The following is an 18,973-nucleotide window of genomic DNA, read 5'->3' as shown; positions in this document are numbered from 1 at the left end:
AAATGTCCAACTGTGCCCTTTGTGACAGATTTTATGTTCAAACAGAGGCAAAAATTAGCGACTCCTCACTGCCTCATCCTCTGCTTACTTACAGTGGTGATGTTTAGTGTGCTCACATCTATTGGGACATCTCCAGAGGATAATACTCAATCTGATTTTCACATCTGTTGGTGTAGCTAAACTACTGTGAAATGGGAGCTTTATCCAGGAAAAAGCCTGCTGTAAATACAAACTGGAGGTGACCTAATATAAAGTATTAACATTTTTGTATGGTATCACTGCACTTTTCATAAAAAGCAGTTTAAGAATGCTGCTTGATCGGACTTCAGAGTTAATTATTCAATTACTAGCCTTTATTTTTGCACAGTGTATTGACAGATACCTGAAGACTTGAATCTTCACCTACGGCTCGTATTACATACACATCAGTATTTCTTGTTTTTGCTTTCAGATAAAGAAGTATTATTTGTAGCTGTGTGTGTTTTTATTCAGACAGCGTGAATATTCAGAATGGACTAAATTATGATCACTGTCATCATAGGTCAAAGATCAGAGAGGTGATACTTTGCCTTTAAACAATGAAATTCCTATGCAGCCTTGTTGTCAGCTGCTTTAAGCTCAGTGAAAATAGGTGTCTCACTTTAGGCTATAAAACTTATGTAATTTTGCTTCTCACTATTCACTTGAAAAATCCTATGTCAGTATGTGACATTACTGGGATAAAAGTGCTGTGGAGTCTGCTGGTCTGCATGTCTGTTATGTGGTGTCTGTGCCTGTAGGAAACAGGACGTGATGACCTTGTGGTCCTATGAATGCACATGACACAGAATCCAATTGACCATCCTACAGCCTGTGGTGACATATGGGAGTGCAGCAAATTAAAATGGAAGCAGATGGTGAAAAAGCCTCCTCTGTGTTTTGCCTTCTCTTTTATTTCAGGGATGTTGCCTAAAGTCTTTGATCCAAATAGCTTGCTGAGGAAGTATGTCTCTGAGCTATGATGAAATGACACTGGGATTGCTGTGAATTCTTTTGCTCTCTCAAGAATAAACTTAATTCACAAAGAAGCTAGAGGGCGCTTAACAATTTGGTCCCAGACTTGAGGACAGCAGTACCAGAGAAATGGGAAATACTTTCAGATTTCAATGAAAAATACCCCTATTTTAATCTGGAGTTTGCTTCTGCAGGATGGCCACTGCTATTAATTGCCGTTGGCTGTTTGCCTATGTCAGGATATGTGCTTTCCCATGTGTAACTCTTTATCTACCTACCTTTATTTACCTGCTTGTTTGTTTGTAGTGGAACAGGCTGCATGACTGCGTGAGTTGTATTTTCTAGGTTTCCTGTTTAAACTGTGTGACACTAAGTCCATAAGCTCCTATAGTTCTGTAGTTGGGACTTTTAAAGCTGAATTTCTCACTGAAGTTTTGGAGCTTTGTTTCTATGGCCTTATTATGCCATTCGTTGTGGGTTATATGCTCTGTATCTTGTGATGCTGAAAGGATGGGAAATGATGAGCCCTCTAGACACAGTGAAACTCTCCCTCCAATTAAAATAAACAAACAAATAGTAAGCAGTTTCCCCAGTTCTGTGAACTCAGAAGCAGTTTAAATAATCCCTGTGCGGCAGAAGATGCCATGCTGAACTCGTTTATTGCCTGGACTCCGATTATTTTCTGAGTGTCTCATGACGTGAACCTTTGGGTTCACCTTCTGTTGTACAGTTCCTAGGCAAATGTACTGAGGCTTGAGTTTGTTCATTGGTCAGTGTGTATGCTTCTTGTAACACCGACTTTTACATACTCACTGAGGAAAGACACAGTAATCACTGCATTATATTAGCGTCTGCATATCTGACACACCCAGTGATTTGTTTGCAGACTTTCCCACACCCTCAGAGTTGCCACTTCTTAGTTTGGGTCATTTTTACCATGGCTGTGTCAGATGTCATTTTCCCTCCAGATATTTTTGGGTGTAGCTGATTGCAGCAAGGCGGGAGGATAAGAGAAGTCTGCTTTTTAGAGGATGATATGCAGCTCATCTGAGTTACATAATTAGAGAGTATTAGAACATTTCTGCTTATGATGTTTTTGTTTGACTTCTTTTTTCCTCACTATATGCCTCCTATCTGTATACTCACAACTGTTCTTTCCTTTTGTTCTTCTTTCGTTACCTGTGGAACATAATACTCCTGAGAATCCAAAGTGTGTCTAACCAGGACTCTTCTCACTGAGTCACTGGGCCAACACAGACCTTTCATTTTATTATTGCAATTAGGTATCAGTAGGAAGATTTCATTGTACTCCTATTTCATCAGGCCTGTCTGCTGTATCAAGGAGTCTACGTGGTTATGTTTATTAGTATTTTTGATTTTATGCTTTGTTTGGACTGTGCCAGCTACAGGAGGTCTCCTGCTGTCAAATGATGTCACAGAGCTGACTAAGTGGCCCCTTGTCCTGCCTGCTCTGCTAACTGTGCTGAGCCAAGTAGCATCTGTCAGAGCATACACAAGCATGGAAGGGAAGGAAGGACTTTGTTTACTCAGGCAAACAAATGAGCTGTAGATGAGAGCTGCTCTGCTCTTTGGCCATTAATTACAGGCTGCACATTTCTCAAGTTCTAAAAGCTAAGCAAGCTTCACCTTGCTTAATACTTGGACAAGAGACTAGAGTCTGTAGGAAGCAGTGCTGATTGTTTAGATGCACCTATGAAGTTTGATGCAGGTTCAAGACTGAAATCTGAAGAACTTGGTATCAATATGGCATTAAAGTTTCTTGGCTGTGTTCCACAGAGCACTAAACTAGTCATCTTTAAGGTAGAGATTCAAGAGTTTGGAGTATTAAGTTACAAGTTACATAGTGAATTAGCAATTTTGGTCAGTACTTTACTTTGTACAGTAAAATGTGTGGTTCTCAGATACTTGTCATGAGGCACTCTGTGAATGGGAAACCATCTAATATAGCTGCCTAGAATTTCTGTCTTCTATTTGTTTTTTGCCTACTTGTTTCTGACCCCTGCAGACTCTTAAGGCCATTAACTGTCCCCTTAAAAAAAAAAAAAAAGAAAAAAGGTTCAGAATGATCCCTTGGACTCCACCACTCTGTGTCTGGGAACTGTGTTACACTGGGCCAGTTACAGGACCACATTTACGTAAATATTCTTTAGCAGTAGATCCTTCAGTATTTATCTTCAAGTTCTGTATAATCTGTGATGAGACCCAGAACACCTCTGCTGTAGCAGACATTGGCTTTTACCTCTAGAGCTTGGGTTTTAAGAATTCTTCAGTATCCACATCATCAGCTGACTTCAAAAGGACTTGTGGGTGGTGCAGAGGCATTCAGTCACTTGCCCAAGGTCACAGTGACAGCCAGGATCAGAGCTTTATGGAGCATTTCCTGGCTCCAAGTAAATAAATGAACATGACAAACTGATAGAGACTTTTCAGCTGTGCACATGGGTCTTGTATTTCTTAAATAAGATTTAAAGAGTTATGCTTTCATAACAGTGACTATCAGTACCTGTGCAGCAGCAGTAACTACCAGCAGAGTAGGGGCTATTATCTGCAGATGAGGTCATCTTTTCCTCTGTAATGACTGCTTTTAAAATATCACAGCTTGGGAATTACTTGGAATGTCCCTTCATATGTTGGCTTGGCACTAGCCTACATGGCAGTAGGGTGAGGCAGTGCTTCTTGGTTACTTTCCTGAGGTCTTACCAACTGTTGTTCCTGTGTGATGCAAGGGATGCAGCAAGCCCTGCTTTTCCATATCCACTGCACTAAGAGCAAGGTTGTCTAGAAAACTCAAAAGCTGTAGAAAACAGTATGTTGGAGCGGGGCCACAGCACCGTCCTTCCTTATGTGTCAGCTGAATGTGCTAGGGAGTTCTGGCTACAGCTTTGCAGAAGTATAGGAATTCCTAAGTTCTCTATAGCATACTCTAGTGATCCAGGTGCACTGAGCAGTATGAAACCTCCACATACTTCAGGACTAATGTAGGCTAGGTTTTCATGTGGTGTCACAATTTGACTAGTGTTGATTTAAGAACTGAAACAGAAGCAGGGCTGCAGAAGTGGACTAAATATTTTTCTCGTTTAGCTGAGTTGTCTAAACGCTAGGCCCTAAGACGAGCTCACACAAAGGCATCTGACACTGACTCTGAGTCAGGCACTATTATCCCTCTTTTAGAGAGTCAGAAACAAGAATTGGCTTGCCCATGCCCACACAGAAATGCACAGCCAGAGTCTGCATTAAAACCTGGTTACTCAGAGGTACTCAGATGTGCAACATGTACCACGCTTCTTCCCACACCGCTTTCTATAAAGTAGGTACATTTCTCAGTGGTCAGGTACAAACTCTTTGATCTTTTGCTGTGTTTTGCGTTTTCTCTTTTTTGTGTGTGTGTAATTCTCTTTTTAACTGTAAGTATAGCTCCTTGAGTCTGCAGTAGTTTGTATCTGTAGAACTTTCTATTGTTGATGCTCCTGGATAAAATGGTGTGTACCACAGGAAAGTGAGAGAGGACATAAGAGAGTTCCAGAAGTGGCAAAAAAAAAAAAAAAAAAAATTTCTTTGTCATAGTAAAACACAATGCTGAAAATGAGAGAACAATCAATTTGAGGGAAAACAGTAAGTTCTAAAAGGTCTAGAAACATCAGGTTCATGCTGAGCTTGAGACTTCGATTTCCTATCTGTTGGTAGCTTTTGAATACCTTTGCTTCTCCCTAGATTCTGGGCATAACTATTTGCATCAACCTCCCTATGGCTCAGAGCAGAATCTCCAGGCCCTTGCCTTTAAAGCCTTTGGAATTTACATAACCCTGCAATTGTAGCAATGCAAAATGTGGCTCTGGTTACAATAACATGGGTTTAGGGAACGCTGGGAAAGATTGTAGTGCAAAGGCATAAAAGCAAAACAAAACAAAACTCTGCATGCTGTTTTAATTTTCAGCAGCCACGTGAGAACTGTCCTCCAGTTCCTAGCTATAAATACATTTCTGCCGTCATAGGAACACCAAAAAAAAAAAAAAAAAAAGAATTATTCCCCAAATTTTCTTAAGGTTATAAAATAAGGGAAAGGTAAATATTTCAAAAGCAGAGTGTGTCTGTGCTGAGGAATGCCACATTAGTACTCAAGGGGGTTGATGTTTGCATCAAGTGAAGAAATTTGGCATTAAGCCAATCTTTCTCTGTTCTGTCTCCGCCAGCTGTTTTGAGAAAATCACTTAGGACTGCCTATGGATAACATGCCAGGCAATGCTTCTTGAGCCCTAGGGTACACTGCCCCAGTGTCAGCTGAGGCAGAAACTTTGAGATGAATGAGGACTACACAGAAGCATGCCTGTTGCTTGTTCGTGTCAGATGTTATGTGCTGTGTCAGGAAGATGGGACTCGGTGCCAGGGTTTTTCTATTTTTCCAGTAACTTGGGGTTGGGCCTGCAGCTTACTCTTGAAGGAACTGCAGAATTAATGGAAATGCTTTGAGCTGGAGACATTTTATTTATTAGACGTAATGTGAAAGACAGGATGGATAGAATGCTGTATGAGGTATTATACATATGTTGTAGAACTGGGAGGAGTTTTGCTGCAATGACTTTCTAACCAGAAAAAAAAAATAAAATCACTTGCACGTAAGTGGTAAAATAAAAAGTAGCTGGGGTCTACAGTGCATTTGCTTTCCAGAAACCATACCAGTACTGAAAACTGAAAAGGCAAAGCTTTCTGGAAGATACTGGTGTTCTTGGAACAAGGTCTGCAGTGCTGCTGGTAAGTGTGAAATCTGGTCATTTCAGGGAGTAACACTTCCAGTTAGAATGCTCTGGTCCTTACAGTGTTGTGACCAGCAGAGGATTCTGACTTCAATAATCAAAAGAAAGATAGAAGCTGGTGATGTTAAAGATAAAAAATAGTAGTTATTTTTTCCTATGCAAATGTTTTAAGAACAAAGGAAAGCCAAGTCAGAAAAAGACAGAAAACGTAGTATGTGAGTACCACTATATAAACAGCAAGTAGTCTGTACTTCTGCTGGTACAGCAAGGCCTACCTGAAGACAACAAAGAACATTTCTCTCATTTGACTCACTGGGAAGTTAGGCAAAAGAAAGAACAACACTGCAATATAAAAAGACCAGGCAGTAGGTTTGTCTGCTTTTTGAGGAGTACAGACAGCATGCTCCTCAGTAACACATGCTGAGTACAAAAGGTGATGTACAATGCAGTACAATTATTTTCACTGCTCTATTTTACAGTCAGTTTTCCATTGCAATGTCACATTCAAAATCATAACTTTTCGAATTCATTACACAATTCAGCTGGGAATGAACAAAAACCAACACACTTTCTAAGGAAAACTCTTTCTGCCTGTTTGAAAAATTATCCCCAAGACCCTATGTAATTCTTCTGTAGCATCAGGGGGAGAAGTGGATAGAAAGTCTTGGTATCCTCACTTCTTCGTGTTTAACTGTGTCTCCACCTACAAAGTTTTGATCTCAAAAGAAATGTCTCCTTGTGAATTGACAGGCTTCAGAAAAAAAGAAAATCGTGTTCTTCCAGCCATCCAGGTTAATTAATAGAAATAGCAGCGACTATACCACTGGCTGAAAATCTAAAAGAAGTATTTTGATTCTCCTTGTTGAAATGCAGAATGAGTTTTACAGAGCTGTGAGGCAAAGAAAGAGTGAGTGAGTGAATGAATGAATGAACACAGCTGTAAGGTGCTATAAGGTTTTTATTCCGGTGAGTGTGGAATGACCACATTACTCATTACTGGGATTTTAACTCATCCCAGTTAAAAATAAATAAAATGCTTATTTGCTTTTAATTTTTACAACTTTGTTGATTCTTGTAGTTGTTTGCCTTGTTTTTTCCTTTTTTAGATGATATCAGGTCAGAATAGGATGTAGTTATGTGGCCAACATTGACATGGCTAAAACGTGCACAAAAGACTTCTGAAAAATATGTAAGGATGACATGGTTGGGTAGTGAGATGCTGTGGCATTGACTGTTGCAAAAGAATGTAAAATTAAATAGCCAGTGTGTCATAGCAAAAGCAGTGCTATAAAAATAAGTGGATCTTCTTAATAAATCAGCTTACAATTATTATATGTTGCAAAATAGAGATTTGGTGAGCTGTTCAAATTCAGTTTCAGTGGACTGGAATGAAAAATTGTTACAATTCTAAGTGTCATAGGATAAGCTACCCTACATTCAGACTGAGGGGTAAGATTTAATGCTTCGTGAATTGCATGAGAGGGCTTCTCTTTAGGGAATATGTAGATAGACTGACTCATGAAATTATAATACAGGGGATGAATGCAGAGTGACCTAGGGTCCTGGGTTCACATGAGGGTTTCTCCGCATAAATCAGATAGGAAGGTTTGATTGAAACTTCTTTCTGTGAGTGTAAAGGTCAGAAATCCTAAAATGTAGCCTAATATATATCAATGTGATGGAATCCCAGGCAGCAAGACTGTAGGTGAGGGAAGAAATATCAACATCAGCAAAGTAGGAAGAAACTGTCTTGCAAGAAAACTGATTGATTTAGGTTGACCCTAAACTGTGGTGTTGTTTTGAATGTCTGTGAGGTCTCCCAGAAGGGGATATCTTTGCATTTATGAATGCTCACTGGAAGCATAGGAAGAAAAAACTGCAGCAGGAGAGACTGATGTTAGTATGAAATGTTTCTCTAGTCTGTGCTAGCATCTGCCTAAGAGTAATTCATCACAGGAATGGATGATGAACCAGATGTGAGCTCATGGGCCAGGCTTAGTGGTCAATACAACAAGAGCAATGCTGTGGTGAATGTCTGTTCCAGACCACCTAATCAGAAAAACAAGTAAACAAGACCTTTTTCAGGAAACTGGAAGAGTCACATGGTCAAAAACACAGATCCTCATGGGGATTTTAACCACCTTAACATCTACTGGAAAGGCAATATAGCAAGGTACAAGTAATCCAAGAGGGTTCTGGAGTTTATTAATGACAGCTTCCTAGCACAGGTAGTAGCTGAGCTGAAGACAGGAGATGCTCTAATGGACCTGGTATTTACAAACAAGGAAGAATGGGACAGGGATGTGATTGTCGAGGGTAGCCTTGGCTGCAGTGACTGTGGGATGGTAGTGGTCAGGATTCAGAGAAGAGGGAGTAAGATGAAAAGCAACAATTCAGCTTGAATTTCAGGAGAGCAGCAGATCTGGTCTTGACTTAAAGAATCCCATGAGACATGGCCCTTGGGAGAAGAGAGTTTCAGGAGAGTTGGTTGCTTTTTGAGGATCACCTGCTCCAAGCTTGAGGACAGTCTGTTCTAATGAGAAGGAGGTGAAAGAAAGGTGAGATGAGGCCTATATGAATGAGCAAATTTCTTGCCTTTAGAAATCTCAGGCCTCTGAGACCAGTTGCAAAGTTCACAGCAAGGAACATTCAACCTCAATGGAAGAGGATCAGATTAGGGAACATTTTAACAAACTATAAATACAGAAGTCCCTGGGACCTGCTGCATTACACCCATGAATGCTGAGGGACCTGGTTGATGTCACTATGAAGAAACTCTTCGTTACCTTTAAAAGGTCAAGGTAACTATGTGAGATTCCCGAGAAGTGGAAGAAAAGCAACTCTTACGTTTATCTTCAAGACGGACAAGGAAAAGCATCTTGAGCACTACAGAGTACACAGCCTCACCTTAGTCCCTGAGAAGGTGATGGATTAAATGATCCTAGAAACTATTTTCAAACATAATGAAGGACAAGAAGGTGAATGGAGGTAGTCAGCATGGATTTATAAGTAGAAATTATGCCTGACCATTCTAACAGCCTCTGTAGTGAGAAAACTGGCTTTATAGACAGGGAGAGAGAAGTGGATACTGTTTGTCTTGACTGTATAACACTATTGATACCTCCCTCTAGAGTCCTTGTTGAGAAACTGAAGCAGTGTGAGCTAGATAATTGGGCAGTGTGGTTGCTTTATACCAGGCTGAACTTCTGGGCTCAAAATGTTGTTATTCACAGCAAAAAGATCAAATGAAGACCACATTAATGATATATTCTTGGGCCAGTGCTAGGGTCCAGAACTTTTTAACAACTTTATTAATGACCTAGATGGCAAGACCAATCACCCTCAGCAAGTTTGCAGACAACATAAAATTGAGATGAGTGATTTTTAGATCAGATGCTTTTACTGCTGTTCAGAGCCACCTCAACAAGTATCTCATGCAATTCATCAAAGGGCTGGATTAGGAAGAGTAATGTCAGCAAGTCAGAGGAGGTGATCCTTTCCTTCTTCAGCCTTAATGGGACAAATCTGAAGTGTTGCAACCAGTTCTGGGCTCCTCAATACAAAAGAGTCCAACAAAGGTTCACAAAGGTGATTAAGAGGATGGAACATTTGAGGAGAGACTGAGAAAGATGGGACTGTTCAGCATGGAGAAGAAAAGACTTGAGGTGTATAAATAGCTGGAAGCAAAAGTGTAACCAGACGCTTCTCAGCCTGGAGACAGGACAGGAGCTAATGAACTCACTGAAATACAGGAAATCCCTGTATTCAAACATTAAAACAAACAAAACCAAAACAAAAACATCAGTAGCAACACTTCTTACTGTGAGGCCAATCAAATATTAGAATAGTTTGCCCGTACAGGTTGTGAAGGCTTCATGCATGGAGATACTCAAAACCCAACTGTATAGTGTTCTAAGGAGCCTGCTGTCATTGCCTCTTCTTTGATTTGTCATATTGGAATAGATAATGCCAGAGGTCTCCTTCAACCTCAGCTACTCCGTGATTCTATTTTTTCCCTCATGACTGAGTCAAAACATCTCAATAACTGTAGTCACAAGTGGCACAATTATTGGGGCTAAGCACTATTTGGGTTATGTTATCTTACATCCTCTTAAAATAAGTTATTCAGGGCAAAAATGAGGAATTGTGGCAAAGATTGAGGTTTCTGGAGGGTAGATAGAATGACTTCAAGTGCTATTTATAATTCAAGATTGAGTATCAGCCTTCACTCCCTGGAGTTTTTTATGTGACGTCTTTCATTAGTATCCAATTCACACAGAAAGTAAATAAATAAAATAGCATATATAGAAATAAATAAATCCTGATTTTGCCCAATGTTGATAGATCTGTGTTAAAACTGATTTTGTTACTTCAATGGAAAATGGGGTTAATTAAGTGAAAACAAGGCCCTGTGTTTCTATTATCAACAAAAGACTACCGTTTCTATGGATAACCTTAATGCACTCACAGAGGAACTGATCATTTTAATAACGTTTATCTTAAAACAGCTTAGTTAAATGCCATGGGAAGAAAACTAGGATAATGTTGCTTTAATGGTATTTCCTAAAATGGCAGTACAGCAGCACTTGTGGGATGTCTTGGAGCACAATCATTTGTCTTTAATTAAAATGAAGCAAACAGACAAAAGAAGCAACAACCAAAAACAACCTAATTACAAGAAAATTAACTGACTGATTGAAGTAAATAATTCATAATAGATCTGCCCTAAATCCTGGAAGTTGTTTCTCTAGAGCAGCTGATAGAGAGATTTCAGAACCAATTGTTCTGTATCAGCTGAAAACCATCTTTGTATACACTAGTCACAGAATATATTTTTTTCTCTAACAATGATAACCTATGATCATTTCCACATACTTAAAATTAATGGGTAGAGCAACCAATCAACAATTTTTCCATAGTGCAGATGCAATTGTTGCTGAAGATATAATGGTACATGTGAGATACTTGCTCTGGATTGGATTATGCAGTATACTGCAAGCACTATTGAGTGTTTGGCAAATAAGCATTTAAGTTCTTCCTTGCCTTTACATGCACGAGTAGTACCCACTGCCTGCATCTTCTTATGCTTAGTGTCATGCATGTGGTTAGAATCCCTCTGGTTTCAAAGTGATTTAATCGAAATACTGGAAGATCAGCCTTTCACTGAAGTTAACAGAGGCCGCAGGAGAACTTGTGTACAGATTTCTTCTGTAATTTCTTTTGAAAATCGCAGAAATACTGAAATATTAGAAAGCTAAAAGGAATTCTTTATTTGTAGTTGTTTCTCCAGAAAACCATCTGTACTGTCACATCAGCTCTACTAAATCATCTAAAGGTGGGCTATTCCTACATGATGAGGACCTGAATACAGAGAACTTAACACTGAGAGAAGAGCAAATCAGAAACTACGAACATCATCCAGGTTAGTTCTGAATTTCATGTGGGGCATGGGAGAGGAAATCCTAAAAATCCTGGGAAACGGATTTTAGTTATCACTTTTTATTTTCTTAAGCTTTCATGATGTTACCTACATTCAAAAGGCAAAAGGAGTATTCCACCTGTTGTGAGGTGTTCTTCAACACAGAGCAAGGTTATGGCAAAAGGGGCTTTACCGTGCCTAATTACTGATAATCTAGGTGTGTTTAGAAGAAACGTAACTCCCAATGGCTTTGAAATTGTAATGTCCCACTCCTTTCCACCCAGTCACCATTTAAACAAATTAGAACAGAGCTTGTATCCAAGCTTTGTTACAAGTGTTAGTACAACTGCTGTCATCCAGTTTGAAGGTCAGTTTGATAACTTGGATTTGACTAGAATTATAATCTGAATTGGAAGCATATGGGAAATGATAATCTAGTAACGTTCTTGATTTTATGCTCTAATTTTTCTCTTTCCTTCCTTATTCGGTCCTTTATTCTTCCAGAATGGCCACAGTTAAAAGAAAACCTAATGTTTCCTCCTCTGTGCAATTTAGAATCCTTCAGGGCTTCAGCCTGTGAAAGAGAACTTGTGCATTCACTTTGTGCATGAAGTCTAATTACACCTCATCGTTTTAAGAGTCCTTTCTGTTTCTCTCATAGTGCTTGCAGCAATCACAGAGTAAAAAAAAAAATAGCTTTTTTTTTGTGATACTTTTTTTTCTGTGATATTTCCACTGTACATCACAAATATTGTGAAGTCATGTGAGCTAGTTCTCAGTCCTCACGATCTGCAGCACTATTTACATGAGTGCAATGAAAGTGTAAATGCTTTTGAATTAAGGTGGTGTATGTTTTGTGTGGATGTATATTATTTATATGAAGTATAAGGACTGGTGGAACAGTTGCCAGAGCTCAAACTCAATCACATTTCTGCCAAATTGAGTGGTACCCCTTCAACAGTTGTTTTCAGAGGTGTGATCATTGATGGTATCTTAAATAAGAAGAACACAGATGACCACACAGCTAGCTGATGCATGAAAATTACATTTGCTAAACTTCACATTCTTTTACCTAAAACAAAGTATGATCTTTTGCTCACAGCTTCAGTTTCCTAGCTGTGTATGAATATGCATTAAAGAGAAATATGTTTACCTGACATAATTTTTAAACATTAGCATTTTACATCTTTTTAGTCTTTTAGAAAAACAATTTCATGGGATCTCTCTAGGTGGCCAGTTTCTTTTCTAGCACGTGCAAGGATTCAGGAACAAACAATTACTTGGTCTTTGCATACATAACTCTTAAAAATAATCAGGATCAGTACCTACTTAAATATGTACTGCTTTCTTGGCATATACCAAGTCTTCTTCTGACTCAGGCTGCCAATGATGGAATTAAATATTGCAGAATCTGGGTGTGCCCCTCTTTATGTCCCAGTCAACCACTTCACGTAGAAAACTGTATTTTTTGCTTCCAGAGCAACTCTCAGTCATGCTGGTAATCACAGATGTACCTCTTAGCACTCCAGTAGAGCATGGGTGCTCTGCATTCCCACTGAATTGCACTGTCTTGACAAGTTCAACAAAAATGGCTTACAGCTTTCTTCTCCCTAGCCTTCATCCATTACTGCCAAGCAGATTTCCAAGAGAGCAATTCAGCATCTTTCGCATAAAAGTAAGGAGCCACGTTTCCTTAAAACGTTGTCCCATTTCCAGGACTCCTAAACATACAGGAATTCCTGTAAAGAAAGCCAAGTGTTCTCCAGGAAAGTGTGCGTCACGCATTAGGGCAGATTCTCTGTGATGGAAGTTATGTCCAGGAAAATCAGTGTGGGTTAACATTGGTGCAGTACAGGAAAAATAAACACCCAGAGCCTCCAAGGCCAGAATAAAGAGCTTGGCCATAAAGTACTGAAACTAAATGCCATTTACAATTAATTGCTGAAATGTGGTCAGCTGGCTTCCTAATTGATTTCAGCTTCTTACTAAGGGATCAGTGCTTCCAATTAGTTTGCATGTAAACTTCAGAGAATATTGAATAATCAGAGCTTAGCAAGCCATGCTGACTGTAAATAATCCTTCTAGCTCTTCTGCAACGAATACACAGTAAGCAAATGTTCCCTGCTTGGCATCATAGGTGGAGCCTGGACTTGTCCCAGCTGCTTTTCTTCACCGAGATGTTAGAAAGGTCTCAGAAGCACACAGAACTGACAACCTTGAACAGACTTTTGAAGGGAGTGAGTTTTCTAGGTGGAATAGGAGTGGTGTAATAGCTCCATCACCAGTATTGTAAAGAAAAGGATGTTTAACTGAAGCTCTCTGTCTGCTAAAAAGCTGTTTCAAGACCCATGAGTAGCTAATTGTCATTTACAAAACCTCAAGGTCGTTCTAAGTTGGCATCAGAATCTTAATGTACCTTGATCCACAAAGAAATGGACAGTTTGAAGATAGCCATTACTTTTTCACTCTGGTTTTGTGCTAACCAGAAGTCAACCAAAGTAAAAGCTGCCTGAAATACTGCCCCCCAAAACAAACAAATAAACCCAAACAAACAAACAAAACAGAACAACAACAACAAAAAAAAACACACAAAAAACTAAACCAACATACAAACAAACAAAAACTCTGCATAATATTGCTTTGCATGGTACACTAAAGAGATGCTCTAGTTACTGTGTGGTATTTCAGAGACTGAGAAACACACTGAAACAACTTCTGTATGGAGGGTATGAAAGTCTTGCTAATTCTTTAGCCTGTGGTGACAAAGCAGAAGACTTTGACTCTGTATCTGCACTGAGTGGTGGTGTCAGGCATGGAATGCTGCCTAGCTCACAGACCCATGGTGTTTAAACCCATTGTCAGATGGAGCAGGCAGCCTGGCACTTGGTCACTGCTCACAATGGGCACTTTTGTTTTTAGATTAATATACCCACGTCCTTTTGACAATGGATCAAACAAACAGTTTGAATCTTCAGAGGTGGAACAGCATCTCACAGAAGCTTTTGCTTCTACATTCTATAAGAAACCTGCTTTTGAAAAGCACATAACCAATTTTGGTTTGTACGTCCCTCTCCTCTTGTCTATTCACTCCTTGTAGGACCCTAAAAGGACTTTGTTTGAATGCACCTAAATATTTGACACATTTGCTTCTTCCATTTTGTAGCAATTAGATGTGACTTTGATGACATGCATATCTGCATTTTGGGACTGATTTCTTTCACATGAGAGAAAAATGAAAATCATGAGAAAAAAAAGAAAATATGGGGAGGTTTTTGATTTGATGTTGTCAGTTGGCATCATAGACTTCACCCATGGTGTTTATTCTAGAATTACATAGATAATACTATAGGTTTTGGGGTGGTTAGAGTCTAAAAATGTTTTTAGAAAGAAGCAGGTATTCTCTTTGATGGTCTTATTCCTAAATTCTAAAGGAGCTGCCTGTTTAAGTATATTTGTACAGTCCTGAGGTGTAGACCTTATGTCATACGCTGCTCAGAAAGAGAAACATCACTTTTTCTTGTAGCTTCTGGTTTTGTTGTATCCTACAAGCTGAACGCACCAAAACAGTTTCTATCAAAGGTCACCTCTGAAGGAAGAGGATTACTCTGCAGAACCAAACCTTTTTGCAAACTGCAACACTTTTCAGGGAAGTATCTGCAGTTCAGTATGTACTAATAAAAAGCTGACTTCTCTGGCAGCTTTCATCCCAGGCTGTTATTAATACAAGCATTGAATTGTATAACACCCAATCTAATGTACTTTTCTGTTGTTGGAGAAATAGTCACAGAAAGAATCAATGATTTATCTAGTTTAATGTACTACTGACTAAATGTCGAAGCGTGCAGCAGATTTTGAATGCTGTGTCTTTATTTTGTTTAATATACCACACATTTCTCCTGCAGCCAGTAATAGAAACCAGGAGTTGTGCTGTAACCATTAGACAATGCTCTGTCAATGGAACATCCAGATGCTGTGGTGAGAGGGGGGATGGCTTTCACAAGGGTTTGTAAGAGCTCTAAGGAACAACATATGTAAGGAAGAGCAGATACTCTTAATTTATCTTCACATTTATAGTGATTTGATCATTCTGGCCCAATGACACAAGCTGTTTCCTGCTGGGTACATTCTGGTGTTTTGCACGTTCTTGTTTTGTGTTTGCAGAGTGATGGAGCACCACTTTAGCTTCCCACAAGACCCATTTTCTTTCCATCATTGGTCTTAGCTGTTCAGATCCCCATCTGCTGCAGTGCCTTACTGCGCCTTCCTGTAGGCAGGCTCTGCCTATTTTGAACATATCAGATGAACCTTAGCTGAGACGTCAGCTGGTTCATGAGCTTTGCCTTAAAATGAGTTAGTTTTGTTAACTTTTAACTAATGAGCAAGACAAAGGCCATTTACATTGGCTATGCTGTGTCATAATAAATGGCAGACTGTGCTAAGGTGAGGGAAATTGTTTTGGTAATATGAGCCTAACTAACCTTTCTACCTTGGCCTGCTGCTGCATGCTAGTCTCTGGAGCTGGGTACAGTCTCTGGCTCCATATCCTTGTCTGCTGGAAGTGGAGGATATGGGGAAAGTGAGAGAAGGAAACAGTTAACCACTTCTGCCTCTCTCATCTCTCTTTTTCCAATGAGAAACTGAGGGAATAGAGGGGAAAAGGGGGGTACCAAGCCATTCAAGCAGAGATGGCAAGGGAAAGGGAAAGGTAAAAACCATGCAAAAGGGGAAGAGAGGGAATAAAAGAGCAGGGACTTGGAGGATGAGATGAAAGAAGTAGCAGGCAGATGTGAGGTGTGATATGCGAGTGGAAATCAAAGATTAATAGACCAATAGAAACATATGAATGGAAGGGGGCTCTGGCAACCATAAGACTTCATCTGCTGATTTTATCTGATTTGCATGTGTAAATCATATAAAACTTTCCTGGATTCTATGTTGAGAAATGCAAGAGCATAGTATAGCTCATGTCAGAAGAACATTGATGGGTCCCCATAGTTTGATATAAGGTTATTAATGCTGAAGATTATTATAATTTGGTAGCCTGGCTAAATGACTAATTTGCTTACATCATAAAATGTATGTATATGTATCTACAATTAGAGGATACCTGCTGGGCCTGTTTGTGAAGGAGCTTTAGTATTGAAAGGGCTGCATTCTCTGCTTTTATCCACCTCGTTTCACTGTACAATCAAAGAAATGAAATCACATTGGGTTGATAGCAGCAAGCACCCATCCTGTGACTGTTGTGCATTGGTGTATGTCAGGACAGAAAAGGGAAGACAGTGCTGATTTGTCTCCACACTGTTTGCTTTGGCCTGCTGATCTGAAGGTGATATTTTTCCTGTGTAACTTGCTTTCTCTGCTTGTGCCATGATATATACACGCATTTGTGTATATATGACTTTGCTTTGTGATATGTGTTGATTTGTGTTGTCATCACGAGCGTTCAGTTATTGTAATGAAAAACGACTCATGCTCACAGAGAGCAAACCATCTATTTCCATGAATTACAAAGAGAGAGAGGGAGAGATTTTGCAGATGGTGTTACTATCTCTGAAACTCAGAGTTACTGTTTAACAGGGAATGTGGTTTCTCCCACTGCAGACAGCAAGACACACGAGGCAGACAGCTCCCCCGTATTCATCTAGCTATTAATATAACATGGAGTTGAAAGTGAAGTCAGAAAGAAGAAAACAGGCTGGTTTAAGCTATCTAAAGAACGACTGAGAGAAAAAAACAACAACAAAACCAAAAACCTGGGAAATTAAGGCTTTTAATTAAGTCATATCCTCTCCGTGCAATCCAAACGATCTGAGCTGCTAGAAGGCATTGCCAATACCAGCGCTGGGGCACTCAGCGCAACGAGCTGTGGGGTCGGAGGGAGGCACTGCATCCCACGGGGCTCCCCACGGGCTGCAGAAACACACAGCCTCTGCGGCTCTGGGGATTGGGAACGCCCACCCGCGTTGCGGAGGGGTGTAGAGGAAATAACCCCGTGAACCACAACCAAATCGCAACACCCGAAAGTCTTGACTGAAGGTTGAGCCGTGCTTGCCAGGCCGGAGCTTGTCCCTTTAAGAAAGTGCAGCACGGTAGCAGGGGCCGGCCCTGCCTCCCAGAGCCCCGGCGCTGGAGCTGGGCTGGGAATGGGAAGCAGTTTCTCGGCTGGGGTCGGAGAAGCGCTCGCACAGCCCCAGCCCCGCTCACTCGGCAGTATTCAGCGAGGGGGAGAGAGAGCGGCGCTGCGCTCTGCTCTGCCGCGGGATGGACGTTCCTGAGCACTGAGCTCAGCCGCTGTAAAAAGCGAGTAGGAAAATATACGGCTGGATGAAATTGGTAAGTCTAAACGAAAGGCACATCCTCCACCTCGGGCTGTAGTTTTCCAGTCTCTTGGTTTGTAATGCTTTTCGCAGGCCGCTTCTTTAGTTTTTTTTTTTTCTTTTCTTTTTCTTTTTCCCTTGTCTTCTAAGCAGAGCAGCTGGGAAAACATGGAGGCAAAATAAAAATGTAAAAAACTCTTTCAGTGTTTGTCAGCGTTTGTGCTCCTGTTTTGAAGCTCTCTTTTTGCACAGACGCTACACTGCAGGAGCCGGGATGGGGAAAGCAGCATGTGTTTGTGTAGAGGTGGGGGCAGAAAGTTCCTAAGAGTTGTAATTGGCTTTTCTCGTGGACAGGACTAAAGAGGGAGATTTGAAGGAAAAAGTAAAAGAAAAGAAAGACTTTTTTGAAGCTTGAAGTGATTTGTCGTTTGAGTAAAAGCAAATCTCGTCTTAAACAGCTTTAAATGCAGTCAGATGGGTTTGGCAGGAATAAGAATCTTCTTTAAAACTATGTTATCAGGGGAAACCTTCATGCAAAAGTACTGCTGAGCGACTGCTGCATATGTATGTTTGAGTTTAGCTAAAGCCATTGGCAGCTCTGACGAGCAGACATTACATGCAATTTCCTTTGCGCTGGGCAGAGGGCGGTGCTGCTGCGTCTGGCACGGTCTTCCCTGAGCAGCCGAGAAGCTGGTAGAGGCCGGTGAAAAATCGAGGAGGGAGATGTTTTACCCAATTAAAACAGAAATTGTTCACATATGAACAGAACGATAGTGTGTAACATCCTGTCAGAGCAGTCGGAATTTTTACTTTGTTCCCTTAAGAGCTTGCGTTTTGCTTGTGTTTTAAGTGGTGACACTCAGTGTTAATCAAACAGACTGAGGAGGGCAACAAGGCTTGTGAAGGGTTTGGAGAATATGCCCTATGAGGAGAGACTGAAGGAACTGGTGCTGTTTAGTCTGGGGAAAAGGAGGCTGAGGGGAGACCTTATTGCTCTCTTCCAATATCTGAAAGGTGCTTACAGTGAGGGCGGGGTTGGTCTCTTCTCACTGGTGGCAGGTGACAGGATGAGGGGAAATGGCCTCAAGTTGTGCCAGGGTAAGTTTAGGTTGGATATCAGGAAACACTTCTTTACAGAAAGGGTTGTTAAGCACTGGAATAGGCTCCCCAGGGAGGTGGGGAGTCACCATCCCTGGATGTGTTTAAAAACCATTTGGATGTGGTGCTCAGGGATGTGATTTAGCGGAGGGTTGTTAGAGTTAGGGTAGTATGGTTAGGCTGCGGTTGGACTCGATGATCTTTAAAGGTCTTTTCCAACCTGAGCAATTCAATGAACTAACCATCTAACATAGAAACATCTTTTGTATTCAGCATAAATGCACTGCAGTGGTTAGAGATCTATAAGGTGAACATGAAGATTTCTAAACCCTGATTGCTAAACCTTGTAGTGCCAGGTGGTTTGGAAAAGG

General features: G+C 40.5%; 1 protein-coding gene across 15 annotated transcripts in view; it reads left to right on the top strand.

Moving 5' to 3' along the window:
• Positions 1-18,973, top strand: part of DAAM2 (dishevelled associated activator of morphogenesis 2) — a 207,324-nt gene that overhangs the window by 26,492 nt on the left and 161,859 nt on the right. For 10 of the 15 annotated variants that reach the window (XM_040697625.2, XM_046938816.1, NM_001396527.1 and 7 more), the window contains one exon: positions 11,044-11,187. The exons of the other annotated variants lie outside the window; for them this stretch is intronic. In XM_040697625.2, the coding sequence (XP_040553559.1) occupies positions 11,044-11,187 (144 nt within the window). The remainder of the gene's footprint in view (positions 1-11,043; positions 11,188-18,973) is intronic. 15 annotated transcript variants of the gene reach the window in all.

The sequence above is a fragment of the Gallus gallus genome, chromosome 3, assembly GCF_016699485.2.
Source record: "Gallus gallus isolate bGalGal1 chromosome 3, bGalGal1.mat.broiler.GRCg7b, whole genome shotgun sequence".
NCBI lineage: Eukaryota > Metazoa > Chordata > Aves > Galliformes > Phasianidae > Gallus > Gallus gallus.
This window is presented reverse-complemented; position numbering and strand designations above follow the sequence as displayed.